A 17,286-nucleotide genomic window follows, 5' to 3' on the forward strand; every position below is an offset into this window, starting at 1 on the left:
GTCAAATAATTTTAAAATGTACTATCAAGCCAACCCTTACAGATTTTTCAGTGTATTTATAAAATAACTTAATTTCAGAAAAATAAACCAGCTAGGCTGCCACATAAACAGGGGCGGATTTATCATGTTGTCACCCAGGGCTAAATACAGTATGCTTATCAACTAAATGTATGCATACTATTAGACACGATAGTTTAGGTGTGAAGAAATTTTGCACACAATTAGTGCCTGTGCCGTGTTTGCTCATTTTGGACCATAAACATTTTCGAATATATTATGTTTGTTTCAATGGAGAGTTTGGAGCATTTCAAGCAAAATAATAGACAACTTTCTTGACAATTTAACATTGCTGATTGGTCTTGGCTCAACTACTATACAATTGAAATAAAGAAAAATCAAAGTAGTTGACACAGAAACGTGAACCGGTGCCACCGTAGCCACAAAGTCGCTGGAATCTGCTACAGAGATAACATTTTTACAATGGACTGTGCATACCACATTAAATTTTATGGCATTGGATGTATGTGGTACTTGTGTTGAGTTACAAAACAAAAAAAATACTTGGCAAAAGGAAAATAGAGGAGTTTAACTAGAGGTCAAATAATAATATAGTCGTTGATTTTACTCATTCCCTTTGCCATGTATGCATAATATTATGCAATATGAGTCGTCTAGAGTCGTAACTCACATTTTGCAATCTTGTCATTTTTAAGTTAAATATTCTCCTACCAAGTGATTCTAAAGGTATTAACCTGTATAAATAAAAATACTTGGCTATCAAAAATTACTTTAAATCATGTGAAAACCATTGACAAAGTTGACATTGACATTGACAAGACTGTTGGTGTCATAACACATTTTTCAATGAATAATTTGAGTTCTGTCATCAAGGCCTTTCTAACCAATGTGGGAGCTCTATTTCTCATAGTGTGCTATATGTCTGCACCCTCAGAGCATTATATATATTTAAAAAATAATGTAAATCGACTCGTCACTCATTAAGACAATACATCAGTGAAACCGGCAAATAATTTTCAACTACAGGCGCGACGAAATTTTGGACTCGCTGGCATTCGGAGAGTGAACGTCGAGGTGTGAATACGTCAATTTGTTTCGTGATGGCGATGGTGGTATTAATTCTTAAATCGTGTAAAGATGACTAAAAACGTTACCCACTTACATGAAAAAGAAAATATGTCAATGAATACATTATTATTGTTACTAATAGAACAATAAACAGAACATTAAATGGACGCAAGTTGGATTTATATGACAAATTATATTTCATTCGGCATGCGTCATTTGCACCCGCGACCCGCAATCCGCGCATCGCCTAGCCACGATCTTTTTAGACCATGCCTCAACTGAGGTATAGCCTTAATATTCAAGGGACAAAAAACGGCACTCTGGTGGTTTTTTGCGATTATCTCAAAACTCGATTTTTGGAATACCTATGTGATTATTTTTATGAATCTTGGAAAAGGAAAAATAACCACAGATTATTATCGAAAATTATTGCTGTTTTAGAAAAAAATTGACTGTATTTATGACAATGCAACAATTTTCATAGTAGTTGCAATGGCCAATATACACGAATTCAGATTCAAATCGACTCCGCATCCACTTTTGTGTAAAAACACATTCGCGCAGCCGGCGTCTATATGCATCGTATTTTGTGAGATGTGATATGACAGGACGTCCATAGACGTCCTGTACTTTGGAACGGAATACGACACGACGTTTATAGAAGTCGTATTTTGGATTAAAACAATATGTGCCCCTGCTACTTATGTCACGGTGACTCATTTCTATATGTCTAAATCGAAAATTTAAAAAATTTACATCTTAATGTATCATATCACTAACATGTGTCCGCGAATGTGTTAAGTTTGCCCTCCAGCAACTCATTCCCTTTACTCAAACATTTTTTATTCGGTATTATTCAATGCGCAAAGTGTTTAACCAGTGTGTGCTTCCCGTAATCACAAATGCGTATGAAACATGGACCCTAAGTAAAAGAGAGATGCAGAAAATTAGAGTAGCGCAATGTGGTATGGAGAGTTGCATGCTGGGCATAGCGCGAAAGGACAAAAAGAGGAATGAGTGGATAAGGAAACAGACAAGGGTTTGCGATGTAATAGAGTTCGCTAAAGGCCTCAAATGGAAATGGACTGGACACATAGCTCGAAGAAGGGACAATCGTTGGACAAATTTAGTCATCCAGTTGTACCCAGTTTTCAGATTTTTTATTTTCGACTTTTTGTGTTATGTGACCGCTCATTTAAAAATACCTATTCTCTGATATAACGGGCAAATTCAGTCGGTCCCATCTTCCTCGTAATAATCAAATTCGACTATATTATATTATTTGTTTATAAAAACTTCTATTAAGATAAACAGTAGGTATTTACCTACATTTTTAGAGTTGGTAACGAATTTATGAAGCAATATCTGATAGGTGATAAAAAAAGAGTAAAACCTCAATTTGAAGTTTTTGAAGGGGTGGACAAAGAAAAATGCAATTAAAGAGAAAATATGGAAATTAAAAAAATTTTTTTTAGTCAAAAATCTTTTTTTTTCAACTGAGAATGTTTTTTGCTGAGACATGGGTGTGACTAACAAAAAATTAATACAATCGCATTGCATTACCTCAGTCTTGTATCCTGCAAGACAAGTCTATAAATAGAAACACACACATGCATCAAGAATTCATTTCAATGTGTTCAAATAAATTTAATATGCAATTTTAATTGAATTTTGAATATTAATTGACAGACGTAAATTGCAGGAAATAAAAACATTAAACTGGGAATTAAATGTTCTAAATTGAAAGAGGATTGCAGAAATTACATGCAAATAGCGGGAAAACGTGAATTCCGGGCATGTAAAATTGGGATTCCACTATATATTTTCTTACAGGCAGAAAAACATAATTTTTCCTATAAAAAAACCACCCATTTCTAGAAAGTTGAAATATCTGACATCTATACTTCCACACAGTAAGATCGCAGTTTAAAGTACATAATATGTATACAATTTCTCTACATCACTGAATAATTTTTAATACAGACAAAAGATGGCACTAATAAAAATATGATATAAAAGTGTCACTCACATCTCGCAGGAGTCCAAAAAGAACATCTGTGCTGAGAGACCTCTCGTGAGCTTCATCCATGATGACTGCAGAGTAGTTGTCCAGATCAGGTTCTCGCAGACTCTCACGTAGTAAAATACCGTCCGTCATGTATTTGATTACCGTCTTCTCTGATGTACAGTCTTCGAAACGGATTGCATAACCAACTTCGTCACCTACACAATACACAATTTCAAGTAAAAATTAGCTGGTCAAGCAGGTAAATATTGAGTGATAACAATACATAAATATGATAAACTACTGTCGATAGCCATAGAATAGACCCATTGAAACAAAATATGAAAAAGTAGTGCAATATCAAAATAGACCAAAGGTTGCCAGATCAAGTCTCAGGTCTTTTTGATCTTATTTTATGGTGTTGACACTTGGCCATACAAAAAAGAAAGACATAAGTTTGATGCCTTTGAGATGTATAATACAGTACTCACTCAGTAATCCGTCATCCGAAAAACCAGACAAGTCCAATTAGTGAAAGCGGCGGATTAGAGTGGATACACACAAAATATGGTAAAAATTAAAACAGATATTTCGTAAAATAGTTTTTTTAAGAAATTTGTACCAGAAAATTACGGTTTTATTTATAATCAAAATCAAGTATTTACTAAATTATATGTATTCATCAACTAAGTTTATTAACTAAAAAATATTAAACAATAAATTAGAGGTGGGAAAACTGGTCGATTTTGAAGACTAATGGCTTAATTACATTGGCAGACGCGCAGACCCAACCCGATCCAACGATCCACGCCGACCGTCGTCGCCAATGTTTTTACACTATTTGCAATTACACGCAACGATTCAATCGTGTTGTCTTTGCTTTTGATTGGAAACATAGTGTTGCTATTATTAAAAATATGTTTTTACTTAGGTTTTCCTCTAATTAGGTTGACCGAAAACTAGATATTTCTTAGATTGGTGGCTACACTGAACGCATTCCCGCGCAATTTTACGTCAAAAAAACTGTGCTGTCAGCTGTCAAACCTAGCGAGCATCTGTTAAAATTTACGCGGCCGTTTGACATTTATGGAAAGTTTGTATACTTATTGTTAATTTACATCATGAATAACTGGGCGAGCTTGAATCTATAAACCAATTGAGTAATTCGAATATCGAAATCGAATAATCCAAAGACTAATTTATTGTAGTGAGTATGGCTATATTTCAACTGGCTCAGGCGGTCAGGACTCGCCGTAAACGAAAACACTGGGTCAAAAGTTGGCTAACTGAAGAACAGCGTGATCGCCATTGAATAAGCGGGTTTTTTACGTTCCACACTATATCTTTGGCGTGTATTAATTCGACGAGGACTGTGTCCTCGGTGATACTCCATATAATTTTTTTGAGTTTTCGCCATCTTGTAGTTGTTCAGTTGAAATCGACCAGTAGAATGAAATGAACGACCATTTGCATGACTCGCGAGCAGGCGCGTATTTGGCTATTTTCGTACGCTTTCGGCAATCTTCGCTTGATAATGAATGGATCGCACGACGGAATAATAGAAAATTTTCCACTTTAGTCCCGATCGCTCACGATCCTTAAAAACCATAGAGAATAGAGTTTGACAGTCGTGGCAGACGATCGGGCCAGACGCAATCTGCCAATGGAATTTGGGCTTAAGTTTAGTATACTTACTACCAGTATAAAAAAATACTTAGTTTCGAAACTTGTTCCAAAATACTTACTAGTGATACATACTCAACTGGAACTAAAACTAACTCCATATTATTACAGTATAGTCACCATTTCTGTCCTTCACTATACCGACTTTACAATTGGGGAGAAAGAGAGAGAATGACGATTTGAAATATCGGCTTTAATAGAATCGCTAAAAAATACACTGAGCGCTGAATCGACTTTAAACACATTTAAAATTTATGAGCTGTTTTTATGTTAGGTTATAATATTCTTGAATGAATATACAATGATTTTTTTTATTTCAAACTTTAATATTTTATTTATTTAATATATAATCCAATAATTACACAAAATTTATCACCTAACCATGTTTATACATAAGCGAGTCGCGGCATCCGCAGCGATGATGTCATAGGTAGAAACAGTACCAACTAACTAGCGGACTCGCTAGTATCGAGGACGGTAAGATCTCAGACTCGTAGCATGCGTTCGAACTTCCAAGTTTATTATATTGGGCCACACGTACTGAGTATGTGTAGTACATGCCGAGACTTGAGTATGCAAACTGGTGACAGTATTTTTAAATCACCTCTACAATAAATCACTTGACACAACTTGTTGTTCAGTGAGGCAGATATTCTTGAATGACTTAGGATTCCTGGCTTTCCCTATGACCAAAAGCTTCATTATATGTGTCCCGGTTGCATTGGAGCTTGGCATAATTGTGATGCGGTCCTTGGGCACTTTCCTCCCTGGTACATTACTTTCTTCGCGATGAACGTACGTTTTACGAAGGAGAAGTTTCCAAAATAAATCCATCTCATCTGTGTTGTATACACAGAACAAGAGTTCCCTAGTTGTATATACTTGTACGCAGCGGACTACTGAATTTGACAATCGAATACCGGTCAACTAGTAAAAATAACAGTGGATTATAGTAGTTGTCGGATAATCGACCGGCGGATTACTGAGAGTGTACTGTATGTTAGGTAAATCTTATGTAAATATATTGCACACAATAATAATCGCACACTGTGTACTGATACCTCTTAGCCACGACACTTCAGATGAGGATGGAGGATGAGTGACAGTGCCTCTTTGCCAAGACAGTTGGCAAACATTTGGAAGTTATGGGTTACTATAAAGCGTAAACACATTATTTGGCATCCTAGCCTCAGTTTATTCAGTCACTATACAAAAATTATTGAGCTAAACAGATTACAATGCATCGAATTATGTTGTGGGTCCGAGGGTCAAATCCTGGGTCTGGCAAATACACATATTGTTCTTCAATTTGTGTTTGGAGTCAGAGTTGAATCGTAATAGGTTGATCAAGTGGCTAACATCCATTTCTCGTAAAAACAAAAATCTGTTAATACAAACCTCCACTCTGTGGAGGCCCATATGAAGGATCAAACATTGTCAAAAAAAAAAAAAAATAGATTTCTGCAGGAGGATGTTGAAGTCTGAATCACGGAACAAGACACGCCCGAATGTCTCAGAAAGCAATTCAGTCTCTTCTACATTAAACACACAAAAGACAAAGATGGAGGATCATGATGGAGGGAGAATGCATGTCAAGTAAACAATAAGTTACTGTAGGCACTTTGAAACATGTTACAAAATTTCACTATTTAAATTGGCATCAACTGAAATCGTACTGTCACAATACTGTGATTCTTCATTTGGTACAAGAGATGTATTATGTACCTACATCAAACTTACTTACTTCGTACTTATATTGCGATAAGTACCATTGGTCACAATACGTTCTGATCTATCTAACTAAAGTATAATCAGAAATGTTAGTTTAAGATCAGTTTCAGACGATGTATGGATTTGTTTGACCCTTGCGACCAGTATTTAATGGAAATTGAAGGTGGCCAAAAAATATTGTTTCATTTAAAACTTAGGTCTGGATGCTTGTAAATTGAAAGTCACATTCAAAAAGTTAATATAACATGTTATCATACCTAAACTAGTTGACATTTCATCGGACACTCTTTTGGCAACGGACATGGCTGCAACTCTTCGAGGCTGAGTGCATCCGATCATTCCGATTTTGCTGTATCCTTCTTCATGCAAGTACTGCGTCAGTTGGGTCGTTTTACCGGAGCCAGTTTCACCTAATATAAACAAACAAATAAATAAATAGCTGAGTGGCAAAGAAGATGAGATATTCTATTTTCATAAGAATTATTATTATATGTATGTTACTTACCGACAATGATGACCACATTATTCTCTCTGATGATGTTGAGGAGTTGTTCTCTCACAGCGAAGACGGGTAAATATCTCCTCTGTTCTGTTATTGTCTTCTTCTTTGAAAACTCGCTTTTGCCTTCACCCTGATCTGTAAAGTAGAGGGTACAAAATATTAATTGAGTTAGCATTTACTTGGTAGAATTCCATTTTACAAGAAATGAAAATATAATTAATATTAAATTCTACAGGTTTTTTTTATTAAAAAAAGGTTTGTCGATAGCTATTTCAGTTGTAACACCATTATCAAGACTATCTAGTAGTAGTCTTGATAATGGTGTTACAACCGAAATAGCTATCGACAAACCTTTTTTTAATAAAAAAAAACCTGTAGAATTTAATATTAATTATATTTTCATTTTTGGTACAAAATGTGCTTAAATTTTTTTATTTAAATGTGATAGTAGGATAGTTTGAAAAACAAAGCTGCAATTTGTTTTTCTGCACTTTACATCAAATATTATGTTATATATTATGGATCATGTAAAAAAATTAGCAGTAATGTAATCTACGATAATTACCAAGAAAAGAGAAATAATAATAGAAGAAATGGAAAAAAAAAATTGGTTATATGGATGGAAGATATACAGCAACAACAAATTCCAATAAGCCTTATATTCATACAGGATAAAGCCTTGAATCATTTTAAAGACGTTAAGTGTATAAATGATGATAGTGTTATAACATGATAATGATAAAACTAATACATTCACTGCAAGCCACGGACGGTTTCAAAAATTTAAAAGCCGTAATAAACTACACAACATCAAAGTAACAGGTGAGGCTGCCGAGTTGTGCAGATACAGAGGAAGCTATGAATTTCATCAAGAGTCTAGCAAAAATCTTAAAATGAGGATTACCTGCCACAATAAATTTTTAATGTGGACGAAACTGGGATTATTGGAAAAAATGCCAGATCTGACATATAATACATCCCAACTAGAAAAATCTATGCTAGGTTTCATGTGTCTAAAGATATGCTAACCCTTTTACTTGGTGGAAATGCTGCTAGGGATTTCAAAATCAAGCCCTTTATCAATCAATAATGTTTTCTTAAATGTATGTACATAATATTATGTAGGTCCATTTTATTTTTACTTATCTTTTAAAACTAACGCATATTATTTAAAAAATGGCTTGATTTTAAGTTTTATTCGACTTCGCGATTTTTGGACTTACACGAAAATTTTCGGGACGAATTAATCACGTAAGTCGAGGACTTATTAGTATTTCAATTGAGTCAGTTTTTGCTACCACTAATAAAAAAACTAAAATTATACTTACCAACCATCATGTGCTCAGCATACTTATGATCGCTTTTGTAGTCGGTTCTGTCGGTTAGTTGATCGAGTTTGACATCTTCCTCGTCAGGTGGACGCTCGACTCCCATTATGTTACCTATGGCCATACAAGAATAATGAATAAAATTTATACAGAAATAATTACGTTCAATGGGGTGAGAATAACATTTGGAACATTATAATATTACTCTTTAATATATTGTTAAATACAGGTATGTAATAGCTTAAGGCTGTATGCATAGTCTTACGTGTGTAAATACATAAGTGGACATAATTTTCATTCTAAGTACCACATAAGTATGGCTTTGCATAGGCCCGTAATGTAAAACAATAATATGTATCAATTATATTCAATTGTACCGGTTGGTTTATTAATTAGATAGTTACGAATTTTGTTTGTCACACCTATCAAGACTGTGTGGTAACTGAAATGGTTATCGACTAATAAACCAACCAGTAGAATTTAATACATTATATTATCATTTTGAAAAATGGAATTGTGGCAAGTAAATGGTACCTAAATTATATTGTAGGTATAATAATAATATATTTATGTAATATGTACATACCGATTGTAGTACCACCAAGTTGCCAATGTTTCTTTTGGGCCTTTTTGCGTTCTTTCTGTTCCCGAAATGCTCTCACTAATGCAGATCCTTTACGTGCATTCAAAGCCATATCACAAGTTGGATCTCTTACCTATATGATACATTAAAAGACATAATATATTTGATATATTACATATTATTATTATATCCATTAGAATGGAAATTATTTATGCAGCATTCAACTCAATCAGAACGAAATGCCGTCTGTTCACATCATGAATTCTGACGGGACTGGTTTACGGTTATTAGTCATGGCAACTTACGAAGACTCAGATCAACCGTGTGCTAAGCTTTGAAAACATATGTTTACGACATATACTGGGTGTTCGGTAGTATAAGTATAAAAGTAATGAAGAGATAAGAGACCAGACCATGCAACTCTAGTCACATGGAACGTTGGACCTGGCTCAGCCTCGTTCTACAAATGCTTGAGGAGTCTCAAACAAACCCGTCTTTTCTCCAACCCAACCGGACTCCGAAGTCATGGAAGGCTGTCAGGAGGTCAGGAGGCTGACCTAACAGGAGATCAACCACATCGTACGCACGTTGATTGTTGGCAAAGCCCCAGGCCCGGACTGCATTGACAATTTACTTGTCAAACGCACATGGGCCATCGCCGCGCCAGAGATTACAGCCCTCTTCAGTGACTGCATCAGGAGCGGCACGTTCCCCGACTGCTGGAAGAGGGGCTTACTTAAGGTAATCCCCAAAGCTGGCAGCCGAGAACCGTCTAGCCCCAAAGCCTACCGCCCTCTAACACTTCTGCCCGCTCTGGGCAAAGTGCTGGAGAAGCTACTGTGCCGCAGGATTGAAGCCCACCTGGAGACACACTCGCCGCTTTCCGATAAACAATTTGGATTCAGAAGAGGCAAATCAACAGTCGACGCCATAAGGAATGTGATTGCCATTGCTGAAAATTCCCGCCGTAAATACGTCCTAGGAGTTTTCCTGGACATTGCAGGTGCGTTTGATAGTGCATCCTGGCCTCTTATACTTCAAAAGCTCGGGCTGAAGAGACTACCAGGAAATTTGTTCGCGTCAATTCAAAGTTATTTCAAAAATAGATCGATCGAGTTTCGAGTTGGATCAACCAGAATAGAGAGGAACACCAGCATGTGTAACATATGTGCACATACAGTGGCGAATGGAGATAACCAAATACCTGACTCCAGACCATTACACCAGTTAATTTGTGACTGGTCATGGTGGATTCGCTGGCAAGCTCTTCGAGCTTGGACTTGCAAGCCGTCCGACATGTCCATGCGGAGGGGAAATACAGGATGCCAGCCACATCCTATGGGAGTGTCTGAGTATGTGCTCCGAACGGGAGGAAATGCTCAGGTCGGTCCAACTAGCTGTTGGACCCATCGGCCCGTCCGACCTGGTTGCTACTAAGGCCAATTATCTTGCTTTCAAAAAATTTGCGGCGTCTTACTACGGGCGTGAAGATCTCTTCACATAAATTTTGCTGCCTGTATGATTAGCTTCGTTCTTTAATTTAATAAACAAGTAGGTTCATTTTCTTTTTAGTAATTTCAAGTATCAATTTTTAGTAAACTCAGTAAACTCAGTCAGAGCTCACTTTGAGCGCAGCAATCTAAGTCTTGGGCATCTTCTCCCAGGACACTCCCAGGCCAATTCTTAGATGCTTCACATCACCAATTGATGGGTCCCGTGATACTCTCGATTAAGACCGAGGGTGGTACGGGGCGGGTTTGGTGGAGGGACTTTAACTTCTGTACCATCCACAGGGTGTATATGACGGAACAATGGGATTTTTAACACCGCATGTTATCCATATATTAATACTATGTAGCTAAGAAGAATAAGAATTTTTCTGAGGCTGTGTCAAATTGTTTTTCTTTGTTCGTTTTCACTCCTTACTAGAGAATGTGGACACGTTCGAAAATCCCTGTCAGTTGCCAATTTTTTTGTCTCTCCGGGCCTTAACTCTCATAGTTCGACCCTATACACTCTGAGGATGGGATTTAGTTTCTGACAAAGTCATATCATTGCTCATCAAGTATCCACCGCAAGTCTGTTTTCAAAGCTCAGTATACAAATACAGGATGTACATAGTCAATTTTACATTTATGTATGTTAGAAACCAAACTAGAGGAGAATGCCTCATGTACAGGAGACCGCATACCAGTAGCGAACGCTCCATATTAAGCGATTATTTAACGGCCCACGTGCTCGTCGTAGGTCAAAATTGAGTTTTTATTGTATTTTCAAACCATGATCCTGGACACTCCTTAAACGTTGTAGATAATCTATTTATATAATTTTGAAGCCTTATTATCCTTTATAGTTATTTTAAACATTTGATGACTGCATAAAGTATTTTTGTTACATAAAATAGTATTCTTTTAAACCTCTCGCTCTAATGTTTTAGAATATAGTCATATTTCGGTACATAACTGTGCAGCGGTGTTAAGATTTTTTACATTTATTAATTTTTAAACGCATTTATGAAACCATTAGTATAATTTATTACGAGATAATTTTTGTAAAATATTCACGATAAAAAATTATATTGATAATCTCTGTGATCCCAAATTTGACAAGAATTAGGCATTTTATTATTCAAAAAATCGGCAAGATTAACACATTTGAAGATAATTTTAAAGATACTTATTATAAGCTATGTCTTTGACCATTCAAGTGTGATAAACATCTTATGAATAATGATTGCTTTATAATAATTATTGACCTAAGAATAAGGTAGTGTTTTTTTGAAATACGCCATTTTTTTTGTCATTCCCCAGTGGTTAAGCTACAACATACGGCCGTAGCCATAAATTGACAAACTATAATTAAAGTAGGGAGTAAAATGATATTGACGCGCGTGTTTGAACATGTACCGTTTAAAAAAAAAATCGGTTAGGTACATGTTCAAACACGCGCGTTAACATAATTTTACTCCCTACTTTAATTATAGTTTATTGATTTATGGCTACGGCCGTATGTTGTAGCTTAACCACTAGGAAATGACAAAAGAAATGGCGTATTTCAAAAAAACACTACCTTATTCTTAGGTCAATAATTATTATAAAACAATCATTATTCATAAGATGTTTATCACACTTGAATGGTCAAAGACATAGCTTATAATAAGTATCTTTAGAATCATCTTCAAATGTGTTAATCTTGCCCATTTTTTGAATAATAAAATGCCTAATTCTTGTCAAATTTGGGATCACAGAGATTATCAACATAATTTTTTATCGTGAATATTTTACAAAAATTATCTCGTAATAAATTATACTAATGGTTTCGTAAATGCGTTTAAAAATTAATAAATGTAAAAAATCTTAATACCACTGCACAGTTATGTACCGAAATATGACTATATTCTAAAACATTAGAGCGAGAGGTTTAAAAGAATACTATTTTATGTAACAAAAATACTTTATGCAGTCATCAAATGTTTAAAATAACTATAAAGGATAATAAGGCTTCAAAATTATATAAATAGATTATCTACAACGTTTAAGGAGTGTCCAGGATCATGGTTTGAAAATACAATAAAAACTCAATTTTGACCTTCGACGAGCATGTCCCCCCTTAAAGCTTACCTTCTATTTTCAAGTATTTAATTTAAGTAAATAATTAACTATATTGTCTAGGACTAGGTTATAATAAAAATATTGATTGTCATCAATCGTCGGTATTTAGAAGTAGGGCGTTTAATTTAGTCAAGTTTCGAATCAAAAATAAATGACGGAACGTCACAACGTGAGTGCTATTTTTAGAATTATGTCGATCATAATCCAAGCCGAATTTTCTACCGCAATTCAGTTGCCAACTTCATACATGTCTGCGTTTTTGTTCCAGACTTGGAAGCGTTACAGGACATGCTTATGCTCTATGTTGATTTGTTTATTGTCGATGATTATCTTTTTAAGCAAATAATAAATAATAAGGATGATTAAAAAAAAAAAAACTATTGTGTAACAATCACATATAATTTATAAATTGTTATTAAAAATAAATATTGTATTAATTCGCGATTATTATTTAGGTTACTTCAGTCATAGACAGACATAACATGCTATTCACAGTTCATGTCATATTGACATTTCAAAGCGGTGATAAAGTTTTATTTTATAATACAAAATTCAGTGTGTTACTGTGTTTTGAATGTGGATAAATTATCTCATATTGTACCGAAATCATTCGCCAGTGCTTTAAATATATGAGTATTTATTAAATTGTGTAGTGTCCCGATCGAAGATGTGCGAACGATTGCATTTAAAAAAAATCATTCCCGAGTTTGACGTTTCTTCAAAAATTAAAAATTATCAAAGCTTGACCTTCCAAGGGTTCATTTAGATTTGAATACAGCAAAAAAACTTATATTAGACATTTTCACAACAATTTATATGATAACTATTTGTTTTTAACTGGCAGTTATACATTAAACAAACTTTTTTGTTGGCAATGCGTATTGTTTGCTTAAGAAAAGTCTGCGTGGAATTCTACTGCCATAAGTGATTTAAATAATTTGAAAAATTCAGCGGTGAAACCTATGACCAGTGTGTCGTTGTCATTAGTGTGCACCTATTCATCAGCAGTAATATCGTAAGTATTATCTTCTTATTTCCCATAAGTTACCTGACAAGTGTGCTCTTTTTCTCTGATCTCCACAGCTTACCTCTTTCCAAAAGTCACCCTTCGCCACTGCCGCATACTGTACAGTCCATTAAATTGGGCCGCCCTAGATGGTTGGGCCACGTATATAGGATGGACGATTTACACATGACAAAGAAACTGTATTCTGGAAGCTGAAAGGCAAAGTTTTTTAACTCACTGGAATAACTGGTTCTGGTTGCTTAGTAAACACAAGTCTTCCGTCCAAGAATGGTGGAACCAAGTTGTGTACAAGTAAATGGACACGATCGGCACTTTCCTGGAAGCAGAGAAATCATTTACATAATTATATGACTGAATCAATGGGCTTAAAATTCTGCTATCAGACGAGTGGTATAGATCGCGCAACCAGAGTTGGTGCGACACAGATGCAAAAGATTGTGTGTATTGGTGAATTTCTGAAGAATACAGTATTCTTTTACTGGCTGTTCCTTTTTTGAATGCGTCTGTGTGAGTATTCGGCTGCCTCAACTCGGGTTGTGCGATCTATAAAGTGTCTGCTTATGATATCTTCGGTCACAGGTTCAATTCCTGCATCTGGAAAAATCATATGTTGTTTTTCAATGTGCGTTTAGTCCAGGGCATGGATCTAATAGAATGAGCAAATGGCTAACATCCATTCTTTATTTTAAAAAAATCTGAAAATATTTTTCGATTGATAAAAACTCTTATTAGTAGTAAGCTTTTTCATGTATGAGTGCCAAAATTTAACAATTTGTGATATTAGATGCTTTTCTTACACTACAGGATCATTATGGCTTTGAATTACTTATAATCAAAATAATCTCTTTGAAATAAATTTGAGAAATAGGAGGGGTTTAGTCCAGAGGTACATAGAGAATGGCTCATAATTCATTGAATGAAAACAATTCTGGACTTGAAGAAAGTTTCTGATGTTCATTACCAAGATACAAATTAAAGATAAAAGATATCTTGCATTTAGATATTTTAAAATTACCTCGTCAAATTCTTGCGTAACATTTATAGCTAGTACAACACCGCTTGTCAACATTCTGTTCCGCTCCCAAAGCTCATTGTCTTTGTTGATCTGTTGCCGTTTAGCTGACAGTTTCTTTTTCCTTTTCTGCTCCATTTGCTCTTCTTTCTTTCGCGTATATTCTGCGCTTGATCCCGAAAAAGGATTTGATTCCTCATCATAACCTGAAATATAAGTAAAGATGGAATGTCAAGGCTAGGCATAATATATCACATTCTGTTGATTTGACTTGAAACATGTTATATACAATAATAAACAAAAAATAAGATTTATCGGACTAGCCTTCTCCCATGTGATACCATTCCCGGTCGAGTCTTTGTTCCTCTTCTTGCCAGCTCATTCTTTCAGACTCACTTCCACTGTTGCCTATGCGGGTACTCTCAGTTTTCCTTTTGCTTCCTTGCCAACTGTTATACCTGAAATGAAGTGATCACAAAGCTTTATTTTTACTGTATGATTTTTGTAGAACTTTTAATAGTGAGGAAATCCCAAAAATATTATTAAATTTATAATAAAATACCGATTAACTATGACGTAGAAACTTTAATAATACAATGAAGAACAAAATTTTATGCACTTGTTTGATGGAAAATAAAAAGTAACAGATTAACTTCTAACAGAGTATCCTAAATAAAATAAATTAACAGCAAAATAATAAGTCCCCCACTCTAAGCAAACTAACGGGTACGTACGGAAATTTTGATGGTACACGAAAAAATTTGGAATAGGGATAAAACAAACACTCCCAGAATTTTTAAGGGCACCGATGGTGTGTAGTACGTGGCAAATAGAAAATCAGTTCGGACTCTGGCAGGAAAGCTAAAGAAAAGCTCTTAACGTAGGCGTGTCCAATGTTGTTCGGAAAAACTGATCACACTGAAGAAGCTTTTTGGAAAGTAACTAAAAAAAGTTCTTGAGCTGGGTTGTTATTCCTCTTAACTCAATGTGGCCTAGCAAAATCATAAAGTTGGACACTTACGCCCTGATAAAAAAAAATTTAGGGGGGAAAGCATTTTCATATTCGAAATACCGAACACTGAAGATGACAAAAATTTAACACAGAATATCCTACCATATTTATTCCACATTCCTAGATGGACACTAGTCCTACTGACCAAATAAAATTATCCTGTCATTCTCCCTCACTGAATTATCAGTACAAGTCATTTTACTTTTTATTATTCATGTTCATATTTTCTCAGAAACACTGTACTAGAGTGTGAAAAGTTAAGTTGATGTGGGGTGGCTTGAAGAACTAGAATCCCCTCCTCTCGCGTTTCAGTATTCATTCCCCTCACCTTGAAAGTATTTGACGTTTCTTACAAGTGCGCGGTATCGGTCATTTAGACATGTTAATAATAGCAAAAGTTTTGAAAAGTGACAACAGGAAGTCATCTTATCTCCTACTGTTAAGAAGAAAAACGACAAAATAAACTCATTCGGCTCTTCAACGTTATCGAAAGAGTTGCCACAATGACAAAGTACAAAACACACTAGAAATTTTAATGTTGCCATATAAAATTTATCCTAAGTTATTGGGAAAAAATGTATATCATTGTATTTGAAATTTGCAAAAATATATACCTATTTAAGGAAGTGGGAAATAATATCTTCCAATCCTGGCAATACTCTCACAATACTTCAAAATCGAAAACAATACGAGCGCCGCCGCCAAGCCTCACGTTAAACTTTTCGGTCTCTAGATCCGATCACCATTGCATAAATGCACATCTGAATATGTATTATTATTTACCTATGAGCAGGTGTTCCACGAGTTGTGTCATCATAAGGCCTCCCTTTATAGTCCTGTATTGGCTTTCTGTTACTGCTCCGAGGCTCATATTTGGACTTGTATGACCGTTCCGATGAGCCCTCCCCAGGTTCATGAACGTTGGGAGTGGGAAAATCCCAGGTCGACTTTTTTAAGGGGACTTTAAATATTTCGTCATCTTCGTCCCAGGTGGTCGAATCCGTAGGGTTTGCCGCTTTTAGGCTGGAAATGAATAAGAAATAATTTAGATTCAGAAAATACAATGAAGATTTCATTTTACTGCTTACAATAAAACAATATTATAGCATACCAAAATATATAAAAAAAAAAATTGTGTCAATTACCTAATTATGTCATATACCTATTCAGGTCAGAACCCTTGCATTTACCTTGTCTTTTTTTCCATTTATTATATAATGTGAGTAATTATTGTGGATCTTAGTAGTCTCCTGAAGTTGTATGGACAGACACTTTGTTTGAGATTTTAAATCCTGTACAATTTTTCAATCAATAGACAATTAAAATTGAAATCCATGAAAATTGTATGACAGAATGTCCTGATTCAAGAGGTTAATTGATTGATCGAAAAATGCAACTTTGACTTCTTCTTCGACTATATCCACCCCTTAGTTGGAGCAAATGGATACCGCACGGCGCCTCCAAATCCCTATCACCCGCCAGTCATCTCGTATCTTTCCAGGTCATGCCAGGCATCCCGTATAGTATACACTGTGGATGGTATTTAGTGGCCTTCCAGGATGTCAGAATCTGGTTAGCTTGAAGAAATGGTAAACCAGATTGAAATTCTCTTGAGGCATCCATAGCATGTGACTGAGTCAGGTTCAATGTCGCTTCTCCACTCTCAGTGTGATGAGAGGCTGCTTGATCCACTCTCTAATCTCCTC

The 17,286-nt window shown here is 35.4% G+C and overlaps 1 protein-coding gene across 1 annotated transcript in view; it reads right to left on the reverse strand.

The window, feature by feature from the left end:
• Prp16 (ATP-dependent RNA helicase l(1)G0007) overlaps positions 1-17,286 on the reverse strand; it is a 227,513-nt gene that overhangs the window by 208,191 nt on the left and 2,036 nt on the right. Inside the window, exons 3-11 of the mRNA XM_085959963.1 lie at positions 16,364-16,603; positions 14,893-15,026; positions 14,572-14,774; positions 13,774-13,872; positions 8,922-9,051; positions 8,336-8,449; positions 7,011-7,142; positions 6,763-6,915; positions 3,116-3,309 (exon numbers count right to left, since the gene is read on the reverse strand). Coding sequence (XP_085816089.1) covers positions 3,116-3,309; positions 6,763-6,915; positions 7,011-7,142; positions 8,336-8,449; positions 8,922-9,051; positions 13,774-13,872; positions 14,572-14,774; positions 14,893-15,026; positions 16,364-16,603 — 1,399 coding nt within the window. The remainder of the gene's footprint in view (positions 1-3,115; positions 3,310-6,762; positions 6,916-7,010; positions 7,143-8,335; positions 8,450-8,921; positions 9,052-13,773; positions 13,873-14,571; positions 14,775-14,892; positions 15,027-16,363; positions 16,604-17,286) is intronic.

The sequence above is a fragment of the Rhyacophila brunnea genome, unplaced genomic scaffold (genome assembly GCF_057557595.1).
Source record: "Rhyacophila brunnea isolate RB1 unplaced genomic scaffold, BYU_Rbru_1.0 scaffold_9, whole genome shotgun sequence".
Taxonomy (NCBI): domain Eukaryota; kingdom Metazoa; phylum Arthropoda; class Insecta; order Trichoptera; family Rhyacophilidae; genus Rhyacophila; species Rhyacophila brunnea.